This window comes from Neofelis nebulosa, chromosome 13 (assembly GCF_028018385.1).
Source record: "Neofelis nebulosa isolate mNeoNeb1 chromosome 13, mNeoNeb1.pri, whole genome shotgun sequence".
In the NCBI taxonomy this organism is placed as follows: domain Eukaryota; kingdom Metazoa; phylum Chordata; class Mammalia; order Carnivora; family Felidae; genus Neofelis; species Neofelis nebulosa.
In genome coordinates, this window is record NC_080794.1 from 59,874,591 (window position 1) to 59,902,313 (window position 27,723).

Here is a 27,723-nt window from a genome sequence, read left to right on the forward strand (position 1 = left end):
ATCATGACCTGAGCTGAAATCAAGAGTTGGTCGCTCAACCAGCTGAACCACCCAGGCACCTCCAAACACATATTTTTAAAGGACGTAGTTATATATCCAACTATATGACATTATGGAAAAGTCAGAACTGTGGAGACAAAAAAATATCAGTGGTTGCCAGGCATTAGGAGGAGGCAGGGATGAATAGGCAGGACACACAGGATTTTTAGGGCAGTGAAACTACTATCTATATGATATTATCATTGTAGATACCTGTCATTACATGTTTGTCAAAACCTATGGAATGGAATGTATAACACCAAAAATAAACCGTAATGTAAACTGTGGATTTGGAGTGATAATGATGTGTCAACCATTGATTGTAACAAATGCAAGTCTTTTATTGTGATGCATGTACTAAATTATACATTGTTAAAGGATGTTGATAGTAGAGGAGGTAGCATTTTTTTGGGGGGTGGGAGCGGGGGTGGGAGATACATGGAAACTGTGCACTTTCTGATCAGTCTTGCTCTGAACCTAAAACTCTAAAGAGTCTATTTTTTTTTTTAATTTTTTTTTTCAACGTTTTTTATTTATTTTTGGGACAGAGAGAGACAGAGCATGAACGGGGGAGGGGCAGAGAGAGAGGGAGACACAGAATCGGAAACAGGCTCCAGGCTCCGAGCCATCAGCCCAGAGCCTGACGCGGGGCTCGAACTCACAGACCGCGAGATCGTGACCTGGCTGAAGTCGGACACTTAACCGACTGCGCCACCCAGGCGCCCCTAAAGAGTCTATTTTTAAAATAAAATAATTTTTAAAATTTAAAACATTGCTATAAATGACTTGGGTTAAACAGGAAATCAAGACTGAAATTAGAGACTATTTTAAAAATAACAATGAGATCACTGTGTATAAAACCAGTGACATATGGCCAGAGTGACAGTAAGACTTCAAAAATGCTTTCCTTGGCAATAGTTTTAGAGAAAAAAAACAAAGTGTCAGTAGCACTCAGCAATTGATATTGAGGAAACTGAGGTCAAGAAGTTTTAAGAAGAGGCTGAAAATAAGAGAGACAATAGAATCAAAGTATAGGTTTCTTGAAAGTTGGGGCAATCTTTATCTTCCTAGAACAAGTGATGAAATCCATAGAGAAAGAGCCAGAATGTACTAGAAAGAGTATGCGATCCTTCACAGAAAGATGTTGAACCAGAATGCAAGTGAATAGCTATGGCTTCAGAGGAGAGGAAATATCTCTTCAAATCAGAGGAGACAGAAATAACTATGTAGACAGAAACAAAATTTTAATGATGTCCTTGTTTTGCTGAGTACATAAGGTCATCTCCTTAGAGACCTGAGTAAGGGCATTTTAGAGAAAAATGGAAAATTAATAAAGGTAATTCATTTGGAGATAGTGAGTAACCTTTTAATACTCTGAACCATTATTTGTTTTTATTTCTTAGTTTTTCCCTAGCATAGTCCCCACTGCAGCTATTTCCAATCTTTGCCTCATCATACTATTCCTTGCTTTTTTTCTTGGAGTCAATGTTTGTTCTCCTTACTCTGAAGCTTTTATACAGGTAATTTGGAACTTTGTCTCCTTTAGGATCCTGATGATGTATTTATATCCCTTTTTCTTACATTGTCTTTATTCCATTTCCCTAAGCTGTTAGTCTTTGGTATCCAAGAAGCCTTCTTTGTTTTAAAACAAAGAAAAACCCAGGCATGTGATTAAACTCTGAAGACCTGTCTTGACCATTTTTCCTGTCCAAGTCCTCATTTGTGTGGTCTACTCATCTTTGTACTTTGCCTCCACTTTTTATTCACACATTCCCTCTCTAACTTAACAAATTTATTCCTGAATGCTACCAGTGACCTTCTGGCCATATTCACTGGCCTGTCCATATCATTTCGCTTCTTGAAGCTTTTTCTCTGATGGCATCTGCGATGCTGCAGGTGGCAGTTCCTTTACTTGGGAACTCAAGTTTACAAAAGATTGAAAGCAGTTCTGTGAAAGATCAGGACAGATGACAGATTTCAACAGGAAGTGAATTGCAAGAGAAGGTTTCAAAGTCCAGAGTGCTCTCTAAAGTAGTTAACTTGAAGCAAAACCTTATAGCTGGGGCCTCTGTGATCACCGTGATTGGTTCCAGAACTTTCCTCTACAGTTGTGGGTGCTCAAGGGCTGGTGCTGAGAAGGCGTTCCAGAAACCTAGGATGGGTGCTCCAAAAAGCAAGGCTGACTTGTGAGAGTCAGAGCGTGGAACCAAAGGAGATCCAAAATAAAGGCTTCATTTATTCTCTGATTTACTCATTCATTATTCATTCATTCATTCATCAATGAGCTGGAGATGAAGCAGTGAATGAAAAGAAAATCTTGGCATGTTTTAATACCACACTGAGCACATCTCTCTAATCTCAGTGATTGTTGTCTAGAGTTTTGGTTTAACACATTTTTAAAATATGAAACAGTTTTTCTTATGCTCATTAGTTAATTTACTTTTCTGACATGATTGACTTTTGTATTTGCACCTGTTTATCTTTCACACTTTCATTCTACATTTACTTTTCTTACTGAACATTTGCTCCTTTAATGATTCTTCCACTCACTTTCTGTGGCTAGCAAATTTGTTTAGTTATTGTATATATTTATTTAGTCCTCCTACTTCTTTGAGAGAGAGAGAGAGCAGGGGAGAGGGCAGAGGGAGAATCTTAAGCAGGCTCCCTGCTCAGTGCAAAGCCCAGTGCAGGGCTGAGTCTCACGACCGTGAGATCATGACCCAAGCCAAAATCAAGAGTCTAACACTTAACCAACTGAGCCACCCAGGTTCCCCCTTTGTCCCCATTCTTGAATAATACTTTGGGTGTAAAATCTGAGGTTGATTTTTATTTTATTTTCCATTGACATTTTGAAGCTAGAATTGCGTAATTTTCTGGGATTTATTATTCCTGTTTAAAAGTCTGCCGTGTTGGTGTTTTGTAGACAGTCTGTCTTTTCTCCCTTAATAACTTTACCTTTTTTTTTAATTTTTTTTTTTTTTTTGGCTTAATTCATAGAGACAAAAGCCAGCAGTTGAAGGGAGGGAGGAATGGGGAGTTGTTGAGTTGCTGTTTAACAGAGTTTCTGTTTGGAATGATAAAAATTCTGGAACGAGATAGTGATGGTGGTTGTACAACACTGTGAATATACTTAATGCCACTGAATTGTGTTACTTGCTTGGCATTTGGTTGTGGAGAAGGAAATACAGGTGACAGGGATTTTGCTATAGCCCACAGCTGAACACCTATGAGGTAACGGGAAGAATCACTGTAGCAAAGGTAGGAGATGTTCTCAGGTCTTTATTACTGTCCATGAGGCAGAAATCATGGGTAAATTTCTCTCCTTAATCTATAACATGTAAGCTTTGCCTCGGGCTTTGTGACCTAGGCTAGGGCTCTTCCTAGGAGAAGGAAAATTTCCTGTGAGAAGAAAAGTTTCTTACATGATAACGTCAGGGGTATTAGGCCCTAGAGATCTCCTGTGACAAAGATATCAAAACAGTTCAAATACAAGGACAGAAATAGGAATTAAAGAAAGGAAGAATACTCATACTTCACCTATTTGTAATTGTGTTTACATCCTATCAAACCAGGCATTGGCTTAGTTAGCAATAGCTTCTAAAGATTCATCAGAGAAATATGAATAGAAGCTGATGGAAAGTAGACAATATAAGATAGTGTCCATGTTTGGATTAAGACATTATTTAATCTGAGTTAGAACTGTATTTCTGGACTCCCAGTTTATGGACTGGAGCATTTCTTGAGTTACTTTATGGAAAGGATCTTAGAGATTTTCTGGTACAAATCCCTCTAATTACACATGATGAGGCAAATTATCTATGAAGAGAGAGATGAAATAATGGATAATTGATGGCTCCAAAGAAATCCTTGCTGTTTGGGGTTGAATTTCTTTTGCACTTAGCCTATAGCTGAGGCCACCAAGAATGAACTACGAGTCTAGATTCCTATAGCTCTCCAACTTCTCCAGATGGCCTCATATGAGCAAAGATAGTCTTCTGGCAGAATATGTCCCAGTATTACTCGATATTATGTTTCAATTGTAAAGATAGAGCCTAAAGATTCTTTTTATATTGTGGACTTTATTAATTTTGCTAAAGCTAACATCTTGATTAAATTTCAATATTGTGCGTCCTATAGAAAGAAAATATTTAACAAGTTACTTTCCTCAGGGTTTACAAAGTACATTCAGTAAGCACTATTCACTTGGGCATCTACTATGTTTTAGCTACTACACAGGGTGGAGATGGCAAAGATGGATATTTATAGCCGTTACTGTTAAGAAGCTTATTGTCTCTTAAGGAAGGTGGTAGACACATTTATCAACAAGCTACGATACAAGTTAGAATGTGCGAAGAACCAGGAGAGATATCACACCCAAATCTTCTGTTTTATCCTTAAATGCAGGGGAAGGATGGCTTTCATTTTTAACTACCTGGAATGGGTAGGTTTTACCCAGCATAACAGAGACACAACCTGCATATAGTATGCAAAGTCACCAAATACTTTTCTCTATGTTAGTGTGTTAAGGAATGTAGACGCAAGAGGCGTTCCTGGAATTCCATGGCTCATTAATGCACAGAAGCTTTTTGAATGGGCAAACGAAGTAAAAATTGATCCCAATAACCCAGAATATTCTGATTTAATGGAATTTGTCATGGTAAGTTATAGCAAATATCAATACTACAAATATATTCTATTTTGTAAGCTCTCCTTCCTCATACTTCAAAGTTTGCTGTATATTTTTCTAGGCACCACAAGGCGTGTAAAGATAATTCTGGGGACATAGAACTTTCAACCAGTTTACAGTACTGTAAAGGCAATTAGAAATTTAGCAACTGAAATAACTGCTAGTGGAGACCTGATGGTTGGTACTCTGCCCTTCCTTAGCAGCCTGCAGTACACCCTACAGGCTAACCTTCAAGCTAACATCTCTTATGTAACTACTGAGGACCAGTGGTATTATAGATGCCAGAGGTATAAAGATGATTTATAGACACATTCTTTCCCTCAAAGGCTCCCTTATCTGTTCACTTCTCTTTCTTATAGCATCTGAACTGCTCTGTGTGCCTCAAACATGCATTCTTCACACCTTTATGCATGTCATTCCCTCTGCCCAGAAAGGCACCCATGGTGACTGTCTCACCTACCATGCAAGTCTGGTGAAGGTTTCCTTGATAACCTCAGTTAGATACGGGCCCTTCTTTCTTTTCGCTCCTGTTAACTTTTTTTTCTTTTTATAACTTCTATGGCTCTGATATCATTCTGCCTTTTACTGTAGTTATTCATTCTGTGTTTTATTTTTCCTTGTAGAACTACAGCGAATAAATCTTTGGCAGCTAGCTCTCTTCTTTACATGAACCATGTACTCACATGTGCATTTATAGGCTAAAACAATGCACAGATCGTTGCAGTTAAGCTTCCCTAGATCGGAGCTCCCCAACTAACATGCTCAGTTGGTTACAGGTGTACAGAAATTTTGATCCTTTCTCAACAGTTATGGCAACCAGATATAAATAGTCTCCTCTTTTAACCCAGTGCGCAATACAAATATTTTCATTTCTCGCTTAAGTCACGACCAGGAAAAGGTTGGGAAGCCATATATGCTGGATTCTGTTTTTCCTTTTCTTTCTTTCTTTTCTTTCCCCCAGATTCTATCTCTTGTATAGATTCACTGCTCCATTTCCTACATATATGGCAACTCTCACATCTCACAGTTGGGCGGGGGGAGGGAGAAACAGTGTTTTGAAATAATTCTTGAATTCAAAAAAATTAATATTTTCAGTAAAGACTTTACATTATTTATGTTTTATAGTACATGAAACATAAAGGACAGGACATTCCAAAGTATTTTCGTCTTGAACAGATGCAAGATGAATTTAACTTTGTCTCTGAAGAGGAAATGGAAAAGAGTAAACGTTTCCAGCTATTGCAACTTAGAAATGCAGGTCAATTAGATGTTTTCCTTCTGCAGCAAATGCCTCTCTATGATAAAGAGATTCCAGATTTAGTCTTCCAGGTACATGGTTTCTATTTGAATATGACTTATTGTGTGATAGATTAATATTTTTGCTGCTTTAAATCTATCTTATTTTTTCTTTTTTTTAACTAGTAAAATACGTTTACTTTAAAAGTAGGTTAAAATAGGTTTTTTAATTTCACTTTGGTTATTATCAATCAATGAAAAAAAATGAATAAATTCTTTGATATTTGTTTTTGTTCTGGGCTGAAAGGAAATTGCAGTACACTACTTAATATTAAATATAGTAAAACTTGTTTTAAAAAATAATGTAGGGGTGCCTGGCTGGCTCAGTTGATTAAGCATACGACTTTGGCTCAGGTCAAGATCTCACAGTTCGTGAGTTCAAGCCCCGCGACTGGGTCTGTGCTGACAGCTCAGAGCCTGAAGCCTGCTTCAGATTCTGTGTTACTTGCACTCTGTCTCTCTCTCTCTCTCTCTCAAAAATAATTACACATTAAAAAAAAATAATGTAGGGGCGCCTGGGTGGCTCAGTCGGTTAAGCGGCTGACTTTGGCTCAGGTCATGATCTCGCAGTCCGTGAGTTCGAGCCCCGCGTCGGGCTCTGTGCTGACAGCTCAGAGCCTGGAGCCTGTTTCGGATTCTGTGTCTCCCTCTCTCTGACCCTCCCCCATTCATGCTCTGTCTCTCTCTGTCTCAAAAATAAATAAACGTTAAAAAAAATTAAAAAAAAAATAATGTAAAGAATTCTGTATGTTTGTTTTTGTTGCTGCCACTTAGCCATCCTTTAGCTTTTATACCCTAATTTAGAGTATATGCAAACAAACATATACAAGACTCATTACATTTAAAACTCAAGTTATAGGGAGAGGTTGGGAGACGAGAAGGCACCACCTACACACCCACTGGATGATTGGATTGAGTTTCAGATGTAATCAGCCAGGGATGCAGAAACATACATAAACAGAGCAGAACATAGGACAGGACACCTGCAACAAATTTTGATGCTGGTTTTTCCCGGGCTTTGGAACCCTAATGGGGATTAAGCTTCTTGTGACATGTCCACACAGAGTAAGGTTTTGCCAGAGTTAACAAAACGAAATGAATCAAACAAAAAAATCAATCAAACAAAAATCCCCTGTACACAATAGGCAAAATTTACATAACTACTCCAGGAGAATTAATACTTATATGGTAAGTGCACTTCCATTTAAGGGAATGTTTACAAACTTTGGACTCTTCTTGCTCTTGAACCCAAGTCAAGGCCATATTATCCTTCAAGAAAAGAAATAGAGCCAGTACCTAAGTGTCCCTGAACAAATTCTCTGTCTCCAGCTTTCTAGCATTCTGGAAAAAACCTGTTCCTTATAATCGGTCCCGTGAGTATGATTCAGTGACCCTACTATCTGTGTGGTTCTGAAACTGAGTTGGTGTAAGGATCATGACCAGAAATCCGTTTCCTCATAGGCTCCTAGACAAATATTATACTCAGTGGATAGACATCAATTTTCCCATTAATCTGAACAACATAAGGATGGCCACTATTATCTCTACCAGTAAGAGCCAACACATTAAGACAAAAAGAAGAAAGGAAAGAAGGAAATTAGAATTAGAAAAGACAAACTGCCTTTGTTTGCAGAAAATACATTTGTCTACATGGAAAACATAAGAGAATCTACAACAAACTATCAAAAATAATAAATTTTGTTGAATATAATATCCATATTTTAAAATGAATAGCAATTTTGTTACAGCAAAAAGAACATTGTGCCTCTACAATGAAGAAATCTAGTTGTCACCATCTCGACTCAGTGATCCAACTTAATCTTCTTAATTGTGGTAGACAGGATAATGACTCCCTAAGGATGGCCACTCCCTAATTCCCAGAACCTGTGAATATGTTCTGTTACGTTGTTTAAAACAGGAAGATTATCCTGGATTACCTGGGTGGACCTAATCTAATTATATGAGCCTTTAAAAGCAGAGAAATTTTTCCAGCTGGGAGGAAAAACAGCAGCAAGAGAAATCAGAGATTTGTCAAGAGAAGGATTCAACATGTGGTTGCTGGCTCTGAGATTTAGAGACCCACCTACCTGTAAAAACTGGAGACGGGTCCCTGGAAGCTAAGAGGGGGCCCCAGCTGACAGCAGCAAGGGAATCAGACCTCAGTCCCATAGCTGCAGGGTCCTGGATTCTGCCAACAGTGTCAGTGAGCTCGGAAACAGATCCTTCTGGAGCTTCCCAATAAGAACCTGGCTGGCCTACACCTTGTGAGACCTGGGGCAGAGAACTAGAACCTCGAACCTACAAAACTGTGAGAGGATAAGTTTGTGTTGTTGGAAGTCACTTAATCTGTGATAATTTGTTACAGCAGCAATAGAAAACTGATATAAAGGACAGCCAGATATTACTGGCCCTTACATGATACAGTATAAAATACACAACAGTATAATGAAATATCCTTGCAAATGTGTGTAATCTGATTCCAGTTAGGACTTTAGATGAATTTGTTTACAAGAAATAGGAGGACTAGAGAAACAAGCTAAGTGGCACCACTGAAACAATCAAATTTGCAATGTGGGACAACTGGCTGGCAGGTACAACTGTTTTAATCTCCTTTAAAAGGCAGAGTATTTTAGATTAAAAGAGACTAAAGGGACAACCACAGGCAACATGATCCGTAATTAGATCTAGATTTTGAGGGGGAAAAATGGCAATTGGTGAAATTTGACTATGGGATGAGTATTAAATAATACCGGGAAATTGTTAATTTTGTTGTCTGAGATTATGGCATCGTGGTTGTTAGTCCTTAGTTTTTTGAAGATTCATGCTGAAGTATTTATTTAGGAATGAGGTATCATGGTATCTATAATTTACTCTGAGATATTTTAGCCAAAATAATAAAAATAATAAAAGAGATTAAGCAGATGTGGCAAAATACACAGTTGATCCTGTAACAACTTGGGGGTTAGGAGCGTCGAACCCTGAGCAGTTGAAAGTTTGTGTATAACTTTTGACTCCCCTCAGACTGAACTAATAGCCTGTTGTGGACTAGATGTGTTACCAATAACATAAAGCATTGATTAACACATATTTTGTATGTTACATTATTATATGCTGTATTCTTACCATAAAGTAAGCTAGAGAGAAAAGAAAATGTTATTAAGAAAATCGTAATGAAAATAATATATATTTTCAGTACCATACTGCAAAAAAAAATCTGTATCTAAGTGTGCCTGCACAGTCCAAACCCATGTTGTTCAAGGATCAACTCTAATTACTTAATCAAGAAAATGGGTATATGGATTTTAACATTCTTGGTAATTTTCTGTAGGTTTGAAAAATCTGAGGAGAAAATAAAGACAAAAATAAATAACATTCTATACATCAGTAAAAACCTACTAAAAATGGAACTTAATGAAGATACCCCTTCAATGACAATAAAAACTCTAAGATACTCAGGAGTATATTTAACAAAAAAGATGTTCAAAAACTTAATGGAGACAATTATAAAACATTTTGAATGATGTAAAAAAAAATCTGAGTAAGTGTTCACTGATAGGAAGTTGTAAGATGCCCACATTGTAGGATGCTGGTCCTCCCCAAATTAACGTGAAAATGTAGTAATACAATCCCAAACCAGTGAAATAGAGCAGAGGGCCTCCAAACAGACTTATCATGCATGTGTGGAAACTTCTATGTTTGGCAGAGGTATCGTCACAAATCAGTTGGAAAAAAATGGACTATCTGTTAAGTGGTTCTGGTCATCTCTGTAGAAAGAAGTAAAGTCAAATTCAAATCTCACAAAAGGAATACATACCATGTGTAATGAAGATTACACGTGAATTATGTTACCTATACTGGAATTAAAATAACAAACTTCATAAAAAGGAAAATGTGAAAAGCAAAACTTAACTGAATATCTTAATCTTGGGGTAAGAAAGTATTTCTTAAAACACAAAAAGTATAAATTAAAAAGGAAAAGCTTAATAAATTTGATATTAAGATTAAAACCCTATAGATTAAGAACATATATAACACATATAACAAAAATTAATATCTAGATATTATAATATTTAAGTAACTCCTATAAGTTAATACTTTAAAGAATGAAGTGATACGAAATATTTATATATTTTTAAGTAAAAGTTACCGACCAACAGAATTAAATTCAAGATTTCTTGCAGAAAATTGGAAGAACAAATAAGTTACTTTCAGATAAAAGAATGTTCATTGTAATATAGCTGAAAGTTATAAAGTATCTACTTCATTATTTTTGGGTAGTGTTTGGTGATATCCATAATATAAAACAATTTCCATGTGCATTAAGGATGTATCCCACAAATGCAGATATAACAGATGCAGATTTATTCTAAATTATATAGATGACACAGCCTGACAATCTTATACCAACTGTTGGATGTAAAATTAAAGTTACCATTAACTTTTTTTTTCAATATATGAAATTTATTGTCAAATTGGTTTCCATACAACACACAGTGCCCATCCCAAAAAGTGCCCTCCTCAATACCTATCACCCACCCTCCCCTCCCTCCCACCCCCCATCAACCCTCAGCTTGTTCTCAGTTTTTAAGAGTCTCTTATGCTTTGGCTCTCTCTCCCACTCTAACCTCTTTTTTTTTTTTTTTCCTTCCCCTCCCCCATGGGTTTCTGTTAAGTTTCTCAGGATCCACATAAGAGTGAAAACATATGGTATCTGTCTTTCTCTGTATGGCTTATTTCACTTAGCATCACACTGTCCAGTTCTATCCACATTGCTACAAAGGGCCATATTTCATTCTTTCTCATTGCCACGTAGTACTCCGTTGTGTATATAAACCACAATTTCTTTATCCATTCATCAGTTGATGGACATTTAGGTTCTTTCCATAATTTGGCTATTGTTGAGAGTGCTGCTATAAACATTGGGGTACAAGTGCCCCTATGCATCAGTACTCCTGTATCCCTTGGGTAAATTCCTAGCAGTGCTATTGCTGGGTCATAGGGTAGGTCTATTTTTAATTTTCTGAGGAACCTCCACACTGTTTTCCAGAGTGGCTGCACCAGTTTGCATTCCCACCAACAGTGCAAGAGGGCTCCCATTTCTCCACATCCTCTCCAGCATCTGTAGTCTCCTGATTTGTTCATTTTGGCCACTCTGACTGGCGTGAGGTGATACATGAGTGTGGTTTTGATTTGTGTTTCCCTGATGAGGAGTGATATTGAGCATCTTTTCATGTGCCTGTTGGCCATCTGGATGTCTTCTTTAGGGAAGTGTCTATTCATGTTTTCTACCCATTTCTTCACTGGGTTATTTGTTTTTTGGGTGTGGAGTTTGGTGAGCTCTTTACAGATTTTAGATACTAGCCCTTTGTCCGATACGTCAATGGCAAATATCTTTTCCCATTCCGTTGATTGCCTTTTAGTTTTGTTGCTTGTTTCCTTTGCTGTGCAGAAGCTTTTTATCTTCATAAAGTCCCAGTAGTTCATTTTTGCTTTTAATTCCCTTGCCTTTGGGGATGTGTCAAGTAAGAAATTGCTACGACTGAGGTCAGAGAGGTCTTTTCCTGCTTTCTCCTCTAGGGTTTTGATGGTTTCCTGTCTCACATTCAGGTCCTTTATCCATTTTGAGTTTATTTTTGTGAATGGTGTGAGAAAGTGGTCTAGTTTCAATCTTCTGCATGTTGCTGTCCAGTTCTCCCAGCACCATTTGTTAAAGAGACTGTCTTTTTTCCATTGGATGTTCTTTCCTGCTTTGTCAAAGATGAGTTGGCCATACGTTTGTGGGTCTAGTTCTGGGGTTTCTATTCTATTCCATTGGTCTATGTGTCTGTTTTTGTGCCAATACCATGCTGTGTTGATGATTACAGCTTTGTAGTAGAGGCTAAAGTCTGGGATTGTGATGCCTCCTGCTTTGGTCTTCTTCTTCAAAATTACTTTGGCTATTCGGGGCCTTTTGTGGTTCCATATGAATTTTAGGATTGCTTGTCCTAGTTTTGAGAAGAATGCTGGTGCAATTTTGATTGGGATTGCATTGAATGTGTAGATAGCTTTGGGTAGTATTGACATTCTGACAATATTTATTCTTCCAATCCATGAGCACGGAATGTTTTTCCATTTCTTTATATCTTCTTCAATTTCCTTCATAAGCTTTCTATAGTTTTCAGCATACAGATCTTTTACATCTTTGGTTAGATTTATCCCTAGGTATTTTATGCTTCTTGGTGCAATTGTGAATGGGATCAGTTTCTTTATTTGTCTTTCTTTTGCTTCGTTATTAGTGTATAAGAATGCAACTGATTTCTGTACATTGATTTTATATCCTGCAACTTTGCTAAATTCATGTATCAGTTCTAGCAGACTTTTGGTGGAGTCTATCAGATTTTCCACGTATAATATCATGTCATCTGCAAAAAGTGAAAGCTTGACTTCATCTTTGCCAATTTTGATGCCTTTGATTTCCTTTTGTTGTCTGATTGCTGATGCTAGAACTTCCAACACTATGTTAAACAACAGCAGTGAGAGTGGACATCCCTGTTGTGTTCCTGATCTCAGGGGGAAAGCTCTCAGTTTTTCCCCATTGAGGGTGATGTTAGGTGTGGGCTTTTCATAAATGGCTTTTATGATGTTTAAGTATGTTCCTTCTATCCCGACTTTCTCGAGTGTTTTTATTAAGAAAGGTTGCTGAATTTTGTCAAATGCCTTTTCCGCATCGATTGACAGGATCATATGGTTCTTATCTTTTCTTTTATTAATGTGATGTATCACATTGATTGATTTGCGAATGTTGAACCAGCCCTGCATCCCAGGAATGAATCCCACTTGATCATGGTGAATAATTCTTTTTATATGCTATATCTATTTATATGCTATATTGATTTGCTAGTATCTTATTGAGAATTTTTGCATCCATATTCATCAGGGATATTGGTCTGTAGTTCTCTTTTTTTAATGGGTCTCTGTCTGGTTTAGGAATCAAAGTAATACTGGCTTCATAGAATGAGTCTGGAAGTTTTCCTTCCCTTTCTATTTTTTGGAATAGCTTGAGAAGGATAGGTATTATCTCTGCTTTAAACATCTGGTAGAACCTAGGAAGCCATCTGGTCCTGGACTCTTACTTGTTGGGAGATTTTTGATGACTGATTCCATTTCTTCGCTGGTTATGGGTCTGTTCAAGCTTTCTATTTCCTCCTGATTGAGTTTTGGAAGCGTGTGGGTGTTTAGGAATTTGTTCATTTCTTCCAGGTTGTCCAGTTTGTTGGCATATAATTTTTCATAGTATTCCCTGATAATTGCTTGTATCTCTGAGGGATTGGTTGTAATAATTCCATTTTCATTCATGATTTTATCTATTTGGGTCATCTTCCTTTTCTTTTTGAGAAGCCTGCCTAGAGGTTTATCAATTTTGTTTATTTTTTCAAAAAACCAACTGTTGGTTTCGTTGATCTGCTCTACAGTTTTTTAAGATTCTATATTGTTTATTTCTGCTCTGATCTTTATTATTTCTCTTCTTCTGCTGGGTTTAGGCTGTCTTCGCTGTTCTGCTTCTATTTCCTTTAGGTGTGCTGTTAGATTTTGTATTTAGGATTTTTCTTGTTTCTTGAGATAGGCCTGGATTGCAATGTATTTTCCTCTCAGGACTGTCTTCGCTGCATCCCAAAGCGTTTGGATTGTTGTATTTTCATTTTCGTTTGTTTCCATATATTTTTTAATTTCTTCTCTAATTGCCTGATTGACCCACTCATTCTTTAGTAGGGTGTTCTTTAACCTCCATGCTTTTGGAGGTTTTCCAGACTTTTTCCTGTGGTTGATTTCAAGCTTCATAGCATTGTGGTCTGAAAGTATGCATGGTATGATTTCAATTCTTGTATACTTATGAAGGGCTGTTTTGTGACCCAGTATTTGATCTATCTTGGAGAATGTTCCATGTGCACTCAAGAAGAAAGTATATTCTGTTGCTTTGGGATGCAGAATTCTAAATATATCTGTCAAGTCCATCTGATCCAATGTATCATTCAGGGCCCTTGTTTCTTTATTGACCGTGTGTCTAGATGATCTATCCATTTCTGTAAGTGGAGTGTTAAAGTCACCTGCGATTACCACATTCTTATCAATAAGGTTGCTTATGTTTGTGAGTAATTGTTTTATCTATTTGGGGGCTCCTGTATTCGGCACATAGACATTTATAATTGTTAGCTCTTCCTGATGGATAGACCCTGTAATTATTATATAATGCCCTTCTTCATCTCTTGTTACAGCCTTTAATTTAAAGTCTAGTTTGTCTGATATAAGTATGGCTACTCCAGCTTTCTTTCGACTTCCAGTGGCATGATAAATAGTTCTCCATCCCCTCACTCTCAATCTGAAGGTGTCCTCAGGTCTAAAATGAGTCTCTTGTAGACAGCAAATAGATGGGTCTTGTTTTTTTATCCATTCTGATACCCTATGTCTTTTGGTTGGCACATTTAGTCCATTTACATTCAGTGTTATTATAGAAAGATATGGGTTTAGAGTCATTGTGATGTCCATAGGTTTCATGCTTGTAGCAATGTCTCTGGTATTTTGTCTGACAGGATCCCCCTTAGGATCTCTTGTAGGGCTGATTTAGTGGTGATGAATTCCTTCTGTTTTTGTTTGTTTGGGAAGACCTTTATCTCTCCTTCTATTCTAAATGACAGACTTGCTGGATAAAGGATTCTCGGCTGCATATTTTTTTCTGTTCATCACATTGAAGATCTCCTGCCATTCCTTTCTGGCCTGCCAAGTTTCAGTGGAGAGATCGGTCACGAGTCTTATAGGTCTCCCTTTATATGTTAGAGCACGTTTATCCCTAGCTGCTTTCAGAATTTTCTCTTTATCCTTGTATTTTGCCAGTTTCACTGTGATATGTCGTGCAGAAGATCGATTCAAGTTACATCTGAAGGGGGTTCTCTGTGCCTCTTGGATTTCAATGCCGTTTTCCTTCCCCAGATCAGGGAAGTTCTCAGCTATTATTGCTTCAAATACACCTTCAGCACCTTTCCCTCTCTCTTCCTCCTCTGGAATACTAATTATGCGTAGATTATTTCTCTTTAGTGCATCACTTAGTTCTCTAATTTTCCCCTCATACTCCTGGATTTTTTTACCTCTCTTTTTCTCAGCTTCTTCTTTTTCCATAATTTTATCTTCTAGTTCACCTATTCTCTCCTCTGCCTGTTCAATCCGAGCCAAGGTTGTCTCCATTTTATTTTGCAGATCATTAATAGCATTTTTTTAGCTCCTCCTGGCTGTTCCTTAGTCCCTTGATCTCTGTAGCAATAGATTCTCTGCTGTCCTTTATACTGTTTTCAAGCCCAGCGATTAATTTTATGACTATTACTCTAAATTCACTTTCTGTTATATTGTTTAAATCGTTTTTGATCAGTTCATTAGCTGTCGTTTTTTCCGGGATGTTTTTTTGAGGGGAATTCTTCCGTTTCATCATTTTGGATAGTCCCTGGAGTGGTGCGGGACTGCGGGGCCACTTCCCCTGTGCTGTCTTGAATAACTTGCGTTGGTGGGCACAGTCAGACCTGATGTCTGCCCCCAGCCCACTGCTGGGGCCACAGTCAGACTGGTGTGTGCCTTCTCTTCCCCTCTCCTAGGGGTGGGATTCACTGTGGGGTGGCGTGGCCCATCTGGGCTACTTGCACACTGCCAGGCTTGTGGTGCTGGGGATCTGGCATATTAGCTGGGGTGGATCCGCAAGGTGCATGGGAGCAGGAGGGGCAGGCTCAGCTGGCTTTTCCTTCGGAGATCTGCTTCGGGAGGGGCCCCTCTTCTGTGGGCCTCTTGTCTACGTTTGCCTCTGGAGAATCCGTTCTGCTAGTCTTCTGGCGATTTTCTGGGTTATTTAGGCAGGTGTGGGTGGAATCTAAGTGATCCGCAGGACGCGTTGACCTCAGCGTCCTCCTACGCCGCCATCTTCCTATCATTAACTTTTTAAAGCTAGAAGTTAAGGGGCACCTGGCTGGCTTAGTCAGTGGAACATGCAACTCTTGATCTTGGGGTTGTGAGTTCGAGCCCCACATTGGGTGTAGGGTTTACTTTAAATTTTTTTTTTAAATAAGGTTATAAATTAAAAATTAAAGTTATTGATACTATACTATTTCCTATATGTTTTATTTTCAGTGATTGCCAGGTAAATATATGCATAAAGAACGTTTCTCAATAATCTTCACATTTTTTCATAATTTCTCAATCGTAATTTTTTCCTCAACATTACTCTATTTTAAAAGATGAATGGACTTTATCCTAGAAGCAAACAAAAGAATCAAAAGCTCTTTTTAGCTAATGCTCAGTGATTTCCAGCGTCTCCTATCCATGAACCAAAGTGAACATTTAATATTTTATTGCAGTGTATCATAGCTGAGCTCCGTGACATTGAAGAGGTGAAACTAACTTAATTCTCTGTTTAGGAACATGAAACTCAGATAGAGAAGGATATCCCCATTTCAGATGTCAATTCTATTACTGCACAACGGATTAATTCTGCCAATTTTCTGAAAAAGGTAACAATGGCAAAATAGTATCATTAATATGTTTGCATTCACTTTTGTGAAATCCTCCTAATCTCCTTTTCCATTCATTGCTTGCAAAAAATAGGAGTGAAAAATAGTGGCACCATTACCATTGTAAATACTTAATCTTCAAATAGAAACTGTTATTTCTTTAAATTAAATTTATTTTTTTGTAGATGAAAAAGTTGATAATGAAAAGAATTGTCAAAGTTAGCAAAGTTAACTTATCGGATGTTGTGGCTGATTATGAAGAAATTGTATCTGCAAGGTACATAGTAAAAATTATTATTTAAATATGAAATATAAAGCTGTAAGATAATGCCTTCAAATTTCTCTATGTTCTCTGTTCTAATATTAAGTTACATGCAAAGGATGCATTTACAAAGCTTAAAGTGAAATATAGTGAATTAAAATATATTATTAATTTTTTTAATGTGTATTTATTTTTGAGAGAGAGAGAGGCAGAGTGTGAGCCGGGGGAGGAGCAGAGAGAGAGGGGGACACAGAATCCAAAACAGGCTCCAGGCTCTGAGCTATCAGCACAGAGCCTGATGTGGAGCTCTAACCCACGAATCATGAGATCATGACCTAAGCCAAAGTTGGATGCTTAACCAGCTGAGCCACCCAGGCGCCCCATTTTGTTATTTTTTTATTAGGTTTTTTTTTTTTTTTTTTTGGTTATTTAAAATTGCACTTTGGACATATCTATATGATATGTATTTTCAATTGCATAGCATTTTAATTTTTTTAATGTTTATTTTTTGAGAGAAAGCACAAGCCGGGGAGGGGCAGAGAGACACACACACACACACAGAATCTGAAGGGGGCTCTAGGCTCTGAGGTGTCAGCACAGAGCCTGTTGTGGGGCTTGAACCCAACAGCCATGAGACCATGACCTGAGCCGTAATTGGACGCTTTAGCTGACTGAGCCACCCAGGTGCCCCGGTAGTATTTGTTTTTAACCCTCTCCTTATTGATTGTTTTTAGGCGAGAAAAGAAATACCTTTGTCCCAAATTAGTTTTGTCCTAAGATTTTCCTGTCCTGGAACCGCTACTGGAAAAGTCACTGCTGGCAGCACCACACATTAAGCCTACAATCTTCCCCTTTCAAAACTGAATCCTCAACCATACATGGGTGCTGTGATCCACAGACAGCAGTTGGGGGAGCCTTTGGTTGAACTCAATTCTTATATCATTCTGTCTCTGAAACTTAGCGGTGGGACCGGGACTATGCATGCCATGTTTCTGGGAACCTTCCCTGGGGCCACATGCAGATTCCTAATGCTACTAATAAGGTTTTAAATTGGTTTGGATGCAGAAATCTATTGTATTTTATTTTCATTTTTTTTTTGGGGGGGGGAGGATGCGTGTGGCCATAAAGCTATAATTCCATGGATTTGTGTTGGCAGCCTGTGTAACTAACTCCTGTCTCAAAGCCATGCAGAAAAGTTTAGTGTCTAACCACTTTCAAGAGAGCAATTCCTGAAAAATGAATAATATTCTGAAAGAACATCATGTTTTGTGGAATTACCTCTCCTTGTCTTTTCTTGGACCATGTACCCAAAGGGCATGGAGCAATCACATTTTCTCATAACATGACAGTGAGCATAGCATCTCTTCTATGCTCCAAAAAAGCTTCTTTGCTTCGGTTTAAGACAACTCTGTATCCGCTCCACAATGGAGAACATATAGGTTCAGAATAATGGCCTTATTTACAATAGTTAACTTTAAAAATTGATGTCTTTTAAAACAAAGTAATCTTGTGTATATGCGGATGATCACTTTTTTACTCTTTAGCCAGTTGACATATGCAGTTTGTAAGCTTGTTGAACGACAAAGAAAGTTAAAGCCTCAGAGGAAAGAAAGGAGAAAGGTGGCCGCACAGACTATCTGTGATGGAGATATTAAGATTCTTGTTAGAATACTGCGGGCTTACAATATTCCTACCAGAAACACAACAGTTAATAGGTAAGACAGTGTGCACCAGTTTTTACAGTTGCAAAAGCTCTGTCTTAAATATAATTTCCAAACTGTCCTACGTGTAAAACTCTGCACTTTTTTAATGCTCCATATACAGAAATGGAATGAAAGCTGAAGTCTTCATTTGGATAGTCATACTGTCATTGCCATGTCTTAAGAGTTTTCAGAAGTTTGAGATGCACAAAGTAACTTCAGCATGTGTATTTTGGGGTGACATATCAAATAAATACCTTTGTCCCTATTCCCTGTTGTGGAAACTTGTGATGCTGCTCTTGCCAAGTGCACTGTTCTCTGCCACTGGTCCCTCTTAGTATTGAAAGTGGGCTCTGTCTGGGACTTGTCATTTTGGTTGACCTCTGCAAAAATCAGATCTTACCCAACTCTTCTGCAGGCACTCTCTGTGTTTTATTTATGTTTCTTGAGCCAAGGATATGTGGGGCCAGAATAGACATTGCCATTTAGTGGCCAAATTAAGGCATCATGAATATTAAATGCTCATGTATATTTAGTGTATCCTGAATATTGAGTGTCTTATATATTTAGTCTCATGTACGAATCGTATATTACGGATATTTAGAACCCAGGTATCTCAGGAATATTAAGTATCCCTTCCTATGTTTAACACCTATGTGCTCTTTTTGTCTTATGTTAACCACATCCCATGATTTCTACATGTGAGAAAATATTTTGCTTACTGGGTACTAATCTATAGATTATCTATAAAACCTAATTTATAAAACCTCTCAAAAGTTTTTCCTATGTTTTATAAACTACATCCTTATTTATCTAATAGAACTGATGTTCTCAAAACAAATGCACATTTCAAAGGCTACCTTTTATGAAATAAGGACATCATAAAATCACCACCATTTTCTGTTATCATCAATTTGTAAAAGACAGAATATTATAATACCTAAAACAGGAAGGATATAATCTCCATGTATCGCTTACCTTATTTTTCTCCTTTGCAAAGTCCAGTGAAAACTTATCACAAACTGGATCCAATACATAGTTCCGCACTTAGGAGCCAGTCTTCCAGAATAGTGATTATCAAATGTTTAGCTCTAACCACCTATGATAAGAAGATACAAAGCAAATTTTCAGATCCAGGGTAACTGAATTCTTTATCTCCATGAACATAGGCAAAACGCTACTGATTCCCACCAACACTAATGTTAAAATTACTTAAAGTGTTTACCTCTAACTCGTTTTTCCTGAAGAGCCTTGGATCTGCCCACTTATTTGATATCATCCGTATCTCACCTCAGACATAAGGAAACAGTCAAATCAATATCTTCAGATGAGATCTTAAATGAGGTAAGTATTTAATAACACTTCTATAAAGTTCAATTTTGATTATGTTTGCCCTGAATTGTGACTGGCTGCTATCTGGCCTCTCCATCTCTAGCGTCTTGAGCTTCCAGTTGACTTTCTATAACGCAATGAAGGTGCTCTTTATAAAATGTAATCCTAACCAATTCATTCCATGCTCCCCTGCTCTCAGGGCCTACAGAATAAGGTACAAGCTCCTTTAGAATACCTACAAAAATCTGTGATGATCTGGCCCTTACCTACAAATCAGCCACATCACTCTCCACCCCATGGCAGTATCATATCATATCATATCATATCATATCATATCATATCATATCATATATTTCTGCTTCTAGAAGGTCTCTTGCCCTTTCCTTTACCTGGAATGGCCTCCACACAGCTCCATGTTATTGGCCACATGAAACTTCCTACTTAACATTTCAGAGCTCAAACATGTTTTCTCTGTGAAGTTCTCCTTTTCCTTACCCCAGAAAATTAATCATTGGCCTTCCTGAGTAACTATTCTACCTTGAATATATTTCTTTTATTTTTCACATTTCATTGCAATTTTATTTGTTTACCTGTGTAACTTCCCCTGATAGGCTATACAATCCTTGAAGGTAAGTTCCATTTATCTTTTGATCCTAGAAAAGTACCTGATATTGAATAGGACCAATAAATATTTATTAAATGAATGAACCACTACTGGCTGTTTGAAAACCTGGAAAAAGTAAGCCATCCAGTTGTCAGTCAGTAACCAAGTAATGTCCTAGCCTTCTCCCTTTTACCAGCTTTATAAAATATTTCAAAAATCTAGTTAGTGTTTATTATGTGTTTCAGGGTACTATATACCCTTTTGTGGAAGTTTCCTTTCAACACACTGCATACCGAACCAGTACTGCAAGTGGATCTCATCCATGCTGGAACGAAGAAATTAAAGTAGATTTTATGTAGGTTGGAATCTATTTCTCTTCAGCTTCTAAAAACGAGCAATAACAAAATTGTTTTCTTACGCCTTTTATCAAAAATAATGATTGAGATATGATTTCTTTTTTAAGCTTTTAAATTATGAAATATTTCTTAGAGAGGCATGAATATATATGCAAATGTAAGTTCTGAGGAAAAATGATAGTAGGAATACCCGTGTATTGGCCATCCAGCTTAAATAGAATATGACCATTACCTTTGAAGGCCAGGACCTCATCGTATTCCCTCTCCTCCCCCCTGGAGGTAACAACCACTAATCTGTGTTAACATTCCCTCTCTTTATGATTTTATATCATTAATATTTATCCCTAACTATGTATTATTTACTTGTGGATGTTTATATAAATTGAATCATCTTTTGCAATCTTGTTTATTCGCTCTCAGTTATTTTGAGAGATTCATCTGTGTTCATACTCATAGCTTTCCTCTCCCCTGCTTCCTCCCTTCTATTTTCTTTCTTTCTTTGCTACCTCTTCTCCCCTCTTCCTCTTTTCTTTCCTTCCTTCTTTTATTTTCATTTCTAGATAGTATCCTACTGGACTAAAATGCCATAATTTTTTCTACTTTTTCCTGGTGATACACATTTTTCTTGTTTTAGGCTTTTTCTATTGCAAGTAATGTTGCTCTGAACATTCTTGTACTTGTCTTCTGGAGCACACGTGCAAGAGTTTCTTTTTAAGACAGTAGTGCTCAAACGTTTTTGTGCCTTAGAGTCACCTGTATGGCTTCTTAAACCATTGCTGGGCCCCACCTTCATAGTTTCTAATTCAGTAGGTCTGGGGTAGGTCTTGATGATTCCATTTCCAACAAGTTCCCAGGTGTTACTGATGCTACTTAGTGAGGAGATACTTTGAGAACCTCTGCTCTAGGATATATGTCCAGGAGTAGAATTGCTAGGTTATAGTTGAATTCAGCTTCAGCTTTACTAGATAATACCAAACTGTTTTCTAGTGACTGTACCAATATACACTCCCAATAGCAATATACAAAAGTTCTATTGTGTGTCGTATCTTCAATAATATTTTGTACTTTTAAAATTATGTTTTCCAATATGATAGATCTAAAATGATATTATCATTGTGGTTTAAATTACATTCCCTGTTCTCTAATGAGATTGAGTTTTTTCCCCATTTAAAAAAAATCAATAGACTACTTTTTAGAGCAGTTTTAGGCTCACAGTAAACTTGAGTAGAAAGTGCAGAGAGTTCTCATATACACCCTTCCCACAATACACACACATACAGCTTCCCTCAGCATCAGTGTGGTATGTTTGTTACAATCCATGAACCACCGTTGACACATCATTATCAACCATTACTTGAGAGTTCACTCTCATGTTGTGCATTTTATGGGTTTTGGCAAATGTATAAGGACATGAACCCACCACTATAATATCATACAGCATTGTATTACTGCCCTAAAAATATTCTCTGTTTCATCTATTCATCCCTTCATCCTTCCCCTGGGACCTCTAGCAACCACTGACATTTTTACTGCCTCCATAGCTTTTTCCCTTTTCCAGAATGTCATTGCATTAACCTATGGGTAGGCCTTATCCAATCAGTTGAAGGCTTAACAGGAAAAAGACTTACCTCCCCCTAGGGAGACTCAAACTGCAACTCTTCCCTGGGCCTCCAGCCTGCTGGTCTACCCTGCAGATTTTGGACTTGCATACCCCACAATCACGTGAGTCAGCACTACAGAAGGTAATTTGCTTTACTCAAGGTCTACTAATTTTTTTTTTAATGTAGAAATAACACTTCACATGAATCCTACCCCATTAACCTTTAAAGTGTGCAGTATATTGGGGCGCCTGGGTAGCTCAGTCGGTTAAGCGGCCGACTTCGGCTCAGGTCATGATCTCATGGTCCGTGAGTTCGAGCCCCGCGTCAGGCTCTGTGCTGACAGCTCAGAGCCTGGAGCCTGTTTCAGATTCTGTGTCTCCCTCTCTCTGACCCTCCCCTGTTCATGCTCTGTCTCTCCCTGTCTCAAAAATAAATAAAACGTTAAAAAAAAAGAAAGTTTAAAAAATAAATAAATAAATAAATAAAGTGTGCAGTATATTACTGTTGGCTGTAGGTACAATGTTGCACAGCAGATCTTTAGAACTTACTCGTCTTGCTTAACTGAAACTTGATGCCTATTGATTAGTAACTCCCCATTTGCCTCTCCCAGGCCCTGGCAACTAACATTCCACTCTTTGATTTTTTGAAGTTGACTGTTTTAGATGTCTCATATAAGTGGAATTATTCAGTACTTGTCTTTTGGTGACTGGTTTATTGGTTTATTTTAGTTAGCATAAGGTCCTCAAGGTTCATCCATGTTGTCGCATATTGCAGAATTTCCTTATTTTTTAAGGGTGAATAGTATTTATTTCATTGTGTGTGTAGCACATTAGCTTTATCCATTCATCTGTCAACAGACATTTAGGATATTTTCGTATCTTGACTATTGTCTGCGCTACAATAAACATAAGAGTGCTAACATCTCTTTGATTCAGTTCTTTTGGATAGATGCCCAGAAATGGGATTGCTAGATCAGATGGCAAATCTGTTTTTAATTTTTTTGAAGAACCTCCATTTTCCATAGCAGCTGCATTGTTTTGCGTTCCTACTGGCAGCATGCAAGGATTCCAGCTTTCCACATCTTTACTAACACTTGTCATCTTTCCTTTTTTGTTAAAAACAAAGCCAAAAAATTTGTCCAGGTGTGAGGTGGTATCTCATTGCTGTTTTGATTTGCATTTCCCTGATTATTAGTGAGCATTTTATTATTGGTTAACAATTATTGAGCTTTTTTTTTAAAGATTTTATTTTATTTTATTTTTTAAGTAACCTCTACACCCAGCTTGGGGCTTGAATTTATAACCCGATGCAAAGAGTGCATGCTCTAGTGACCGAGCCAGCCAGGCGCCCTGAGCATTTTTTCATATACTTGTTGGTCATTGTAGATCTTCTTTGAAAAATGTCTACTCAAGTTTCAGCATATTTTAAAATTGGATTATTAATTTATTATTGAGTTGTATGAGTCCCTCATATGTTTTGGAGATTAACCCTTTATAATACATAAGGTTTATAAATATTTTCTCTCATGCCATACATTGCCTTTTCACTTCGATGATTGTTTCCTTTGCTGTGTTGAAGATTTACATTTTGATATATTTCCACTTGATTATTTTTGTTTTTATTGCCCGTGCTTTGGCGTCATATCTATGAAATGAAATCATTGCCACAACATATGCCATGAAGCTTTTCTCTTGTGTTTTCTTCTAGGAGCTTTACAGTTTTAAGTCTTTAATTTTAAGTCTTCAATCCATTTTGAATTGATTTTTGTGTGTGGTATAAAACAAGGGTCCAATTTGACTATTTTTGCATGTTGATAGTTTTATTGATACCATTTGTTGAAGAGACTATTCTTTCCACATTGTGTATTCTTGACATCCTTGTCAAAGTTCGGTTGACCCAATATAGATGCGGGGATTTATATCTGGGCTCTCCATTCTGTACCATTGGTCTGTATGTCTGTCTCAATGCCAGTACCATAATATTTTGATTACTGTAGTTTGTAATGTATTTTGAAATCAGGATGTTGGATGCCTTCAGGTTTGTTCGTCTTTCTCAAGATTTATGTTTGATGCTAAATCTATGTAAATAGGTTTTGTTATTGGAAATAAGGTACATTGATCAAGACAAATTTGAAACATAGAATTTAAAATTGTTCTCTAAACTCAATAAGCAATTTTCAGTTGTCACTTCCTATGTATCTTTAGCTCTCACTGGGGTGAAAGTAATATAGAGAACTGGCAACTACATCCATTATCAAACTCCTTTCTCTTGTCCTGGTGCCCTTTCCCCCTTCTCCTGCCAATCTCCCTCAAGTTCTACAGATCATGTGGTGCCTGACTATTGGCATGGTTCTTTGATGGTGTCACTGTATTAAATAAAAGGATTTAGGAGAACACAAAATTGTAAGATAAATAAACTTACAAGTGAACTGAAGAGAAGAAGGCTGTAGAGTATTTGCAGTTACAGCAGCGAGATAAGCCAGGAACACATTTAGAGAACAACCAAGTAGATCAGAGGGTTCAGCTAAGGCACAACCATTCAGTTACCCACTTTTCGTTCCATGACATACCAGAGCTCTGTTCCCTTCCCCACAGGACATTTTAGTGAATAAAGACCACATGCAAATGGGATAGATAGTAATAATAAATAAATAGTAGATAGTTATTAGCCTTGTGAGCTCTACTGTGGAGGAGAAATTGTGAAATTTGAGTAAGTTTTGAGTAGAATACAAAATGCAGGACAATGCCGGACTTGAATGATTGAAGGAACATGCTAAGTTGACACACTCAAAAATGTTTGAGGATGACAGTTATCATTTCTCCTACTAGTGTAGTTCTGTAAGTATTCATGGCCTCCTCTGTCCTGTCATAAGCCTTTGCAACATGAAAAGGAACTCTGGAGGAGTAGGGTAGGGAAGTCAGCTTATCACTTAAAAATATAAGGAAACTTCAAACTGTTCTGTAATTTCAACTTACATTTTTCAATTGTCACTGACTGTAGGTCTCAGAAAGGTACAGAAACTGTCAGAGATCCTTTGAAATAGTTGCTTCCTTAGCAACAAGCTTCAATAATATTATCAGTGGCAGTTGGTATAGTGAAATGAGTTCAGGTAGGAGCTCTGTCATTTGCTAGTGGTATTTTCTCAAGCAAGTTATTTAACTTCTCTGAGCTGTTAGAAGTTTGATCATGGTCAAGATTGCATGCACAAGCTGGAGCTAAGAGTGAAGAAAGTTCATTGCTTGTGGTATACCACACTCTCCTTTCACTACCTCCAGAAATGTATCTAGTCAAGTAAACCATCAACAGACAGCTTGCAAATGCATTCCTCTGTCCCAGTTTCTAGTTGGAGAAAATAAATGCAGGAAAGAAAAAAAGCTTTATGGTTAAGCAGTCGTATTTTTTAGCTGACAGCAAAAGAGCAGTTTAACTGTATGTGGGAACTAGCAGAAGACAGCAGAATTTAAGATTATTTGGACAATCTTAATACACCATACTTTGGATAATTTGTTTGCAATGGATTGCTGTAGTAAAAGTCTTCCTGCTTGACATTGAAACACTTTTAATGCAAATTACCTCAAGAGAGGTACAGGATAAATTACAAAGCACATACTGGCTTAAAGGAAGATAACAGTCATCTGCAAAACACATAGCTTTTTCTTAGCCTACACTTTGTAAAAGAAAAGAACACAGGTAATTACATGGTTCTTTATGAATAATGCTCTTATAAAACAAGTTAAGCAATTTATATATGTTTTTTTTTTTATTTACAGCTCACCAGGACATGATTATAGCTTCTCAAGCTTATCTAAAATAAAAGATAATATATATATCAACATTTTTGATGAAATGATTATTGAAAAACAGGTAATTTAGAATAATTATAACAATCAATGGTGAACTAATTTTAAGGTCAGACTGAATAAACCCTAGTAACATCTTTGTAAATTTGCTTTTAGATGCAATGTCTTTTTCCAACATTTTCTAAAAAGAACTTGGGGCAACTTGAAATAAAATCAGACATGTGACAAGTCAGTTAAAAAATATCAGAGATCATAAACCACATAGAGGAGGTGGAGGGGGTAAATATACCAAGATTTCGGGAGAAGTAGGTTTCTGCAATTTAACATTACATTTAAATGTGAGCTTTCTGGGAGCCAAGAAAATTGAAACGAAATGAAAATGCATTCTGTATTTCTCACTGCCTGATCAAAGAAAACATACCACTTTGGCAAAAGACATCAAATTATTCACAGGACTAAAACCCAGTTCTAGTCAATCAGATTTTTTAAATTACTGAATGTCTTCATCATAGATACGCAAAAGCTCCTAACAATGCTTAGTGTAATCTCTCAAATAAATATTAGCTTCCTTCCTACTAAACTTGGCACCAGAAGTATAAAGATGCATATCCATTATACCTCCTCTCTTGGGACTCTGATTAAACGCTTTATTATAAATGCTCATCAAATACTATGGCCGTGCTGTTGAAGGAGCAATTAATTCTATCTAGGGACTGGGGCTCAGAGGGAGAGAAGTTGAACTAGACCTTCAAGTATGGTTTAGGAATGAGTCTTCTATAAGAACTAAGAAACATAATGTCATTGTGTTCCAATTCAGTTTTCCAGGAGATGGGACACACATTCTTATTAAAATAGTTTCTATCAATTCTTCATAAATGCTTCATAAAAGGTAAAATATTGAACAGTAATTTGGTGATGGCTGTTCTCCAAGGAATTGAACTGAGTAGTTTTCTGATTAAACTGATAATGAAAGAAAAAAAAAGGAGAGCTTGGGTGGCTCAGTCAGTTTAGTGTCTGACTCTTGATTTCAGCTCAGGTCTTGATCTCATGGTTGGGAGATCAAGCCCCGAGTAGGGTTCCACGTTGGGTGTGAAGCCTGCTTAAGATTCTCTCTTTCCCTCTCCTTCTGCCCCTCCCCCACACATGTGCACACATGCTCATTCTCTCTCTCTCCCTCAAAAAAATAAAATTAAAAATAAAAATAAAAAAATAAACTGATAATGGGTGGAACTTGGGAAACCCAAAAAATGCCTAACAGGCTTTCTCTCTCAGAAGTGAATTATCTGGTTTGAGAGGAATTGAATAATATTTGATTCATAGTTAAATTCTTGTAAGTGCTTTGTGTTGTTATTGAATGAAATCCATATGCTTTAAGTATCAGGACCTATGTGACAACATGAGCCTGCTATTTAGGAAAGGAAAGGGCCTGGCCTATGTTCTTGCCTTCCTCTCATGCACTGGGTTACAAGGTAACTACAGGCCAAAACATTCCTTTTTCTCATAAAAGACCCCACCTAGGCTGA

At 37.3% G+C, this 27,723-nt stretch overlaps 1 protein-coding gene across 4 annotated transcripts in view; it reads left to right on the forward strand.

The window, feature by feature from the left end:
• CC2D2B (coiled-coil and C2 domain containing 2B) overlaps nt 1-27,723 on the forward strand; it is a 96,834-nt gene that overhangs the window by 41,589 nt on the left and 27,522 nt on the right. For 3 of the 4 annotated variants that reach the window (XM_058697294.1, XM_058697291.1, XM_058697293.1), the window contains 8 exons: nt 4,558-4,696; nt 5,852-6,055; nt 16,453-16,545; nt 16,731-16,822; nt 18,352-18,522; nt 19,755-19,851; nt 20,689-20,798; nt 26,171-26,264. In XM_058697294.1, the coding sequence (XP_058553277.1) occupies nt 4,558-4,696; nt 5,852-6,055; nt 16,453-16,545; nt 16,731-16,822; nt 18,352-18,522; nt 19,755-19,851; nt 20,689-20,798; nt 26,171-26,264 (1,000 nt within the window). The remainder of the gene's footprint in view (nt 1-4,557; nt 4,697-5,851; nt 6,056-16,452; nt 16,546-16,730; nt 16,823-18,351; nt 18,523-19,754; nt 19,852-20,688; nt 20,799-26,170; nt 26,265-27,723) is intronic. The other variant, XM_058697292.1, reaches the window with a different exon arrangement.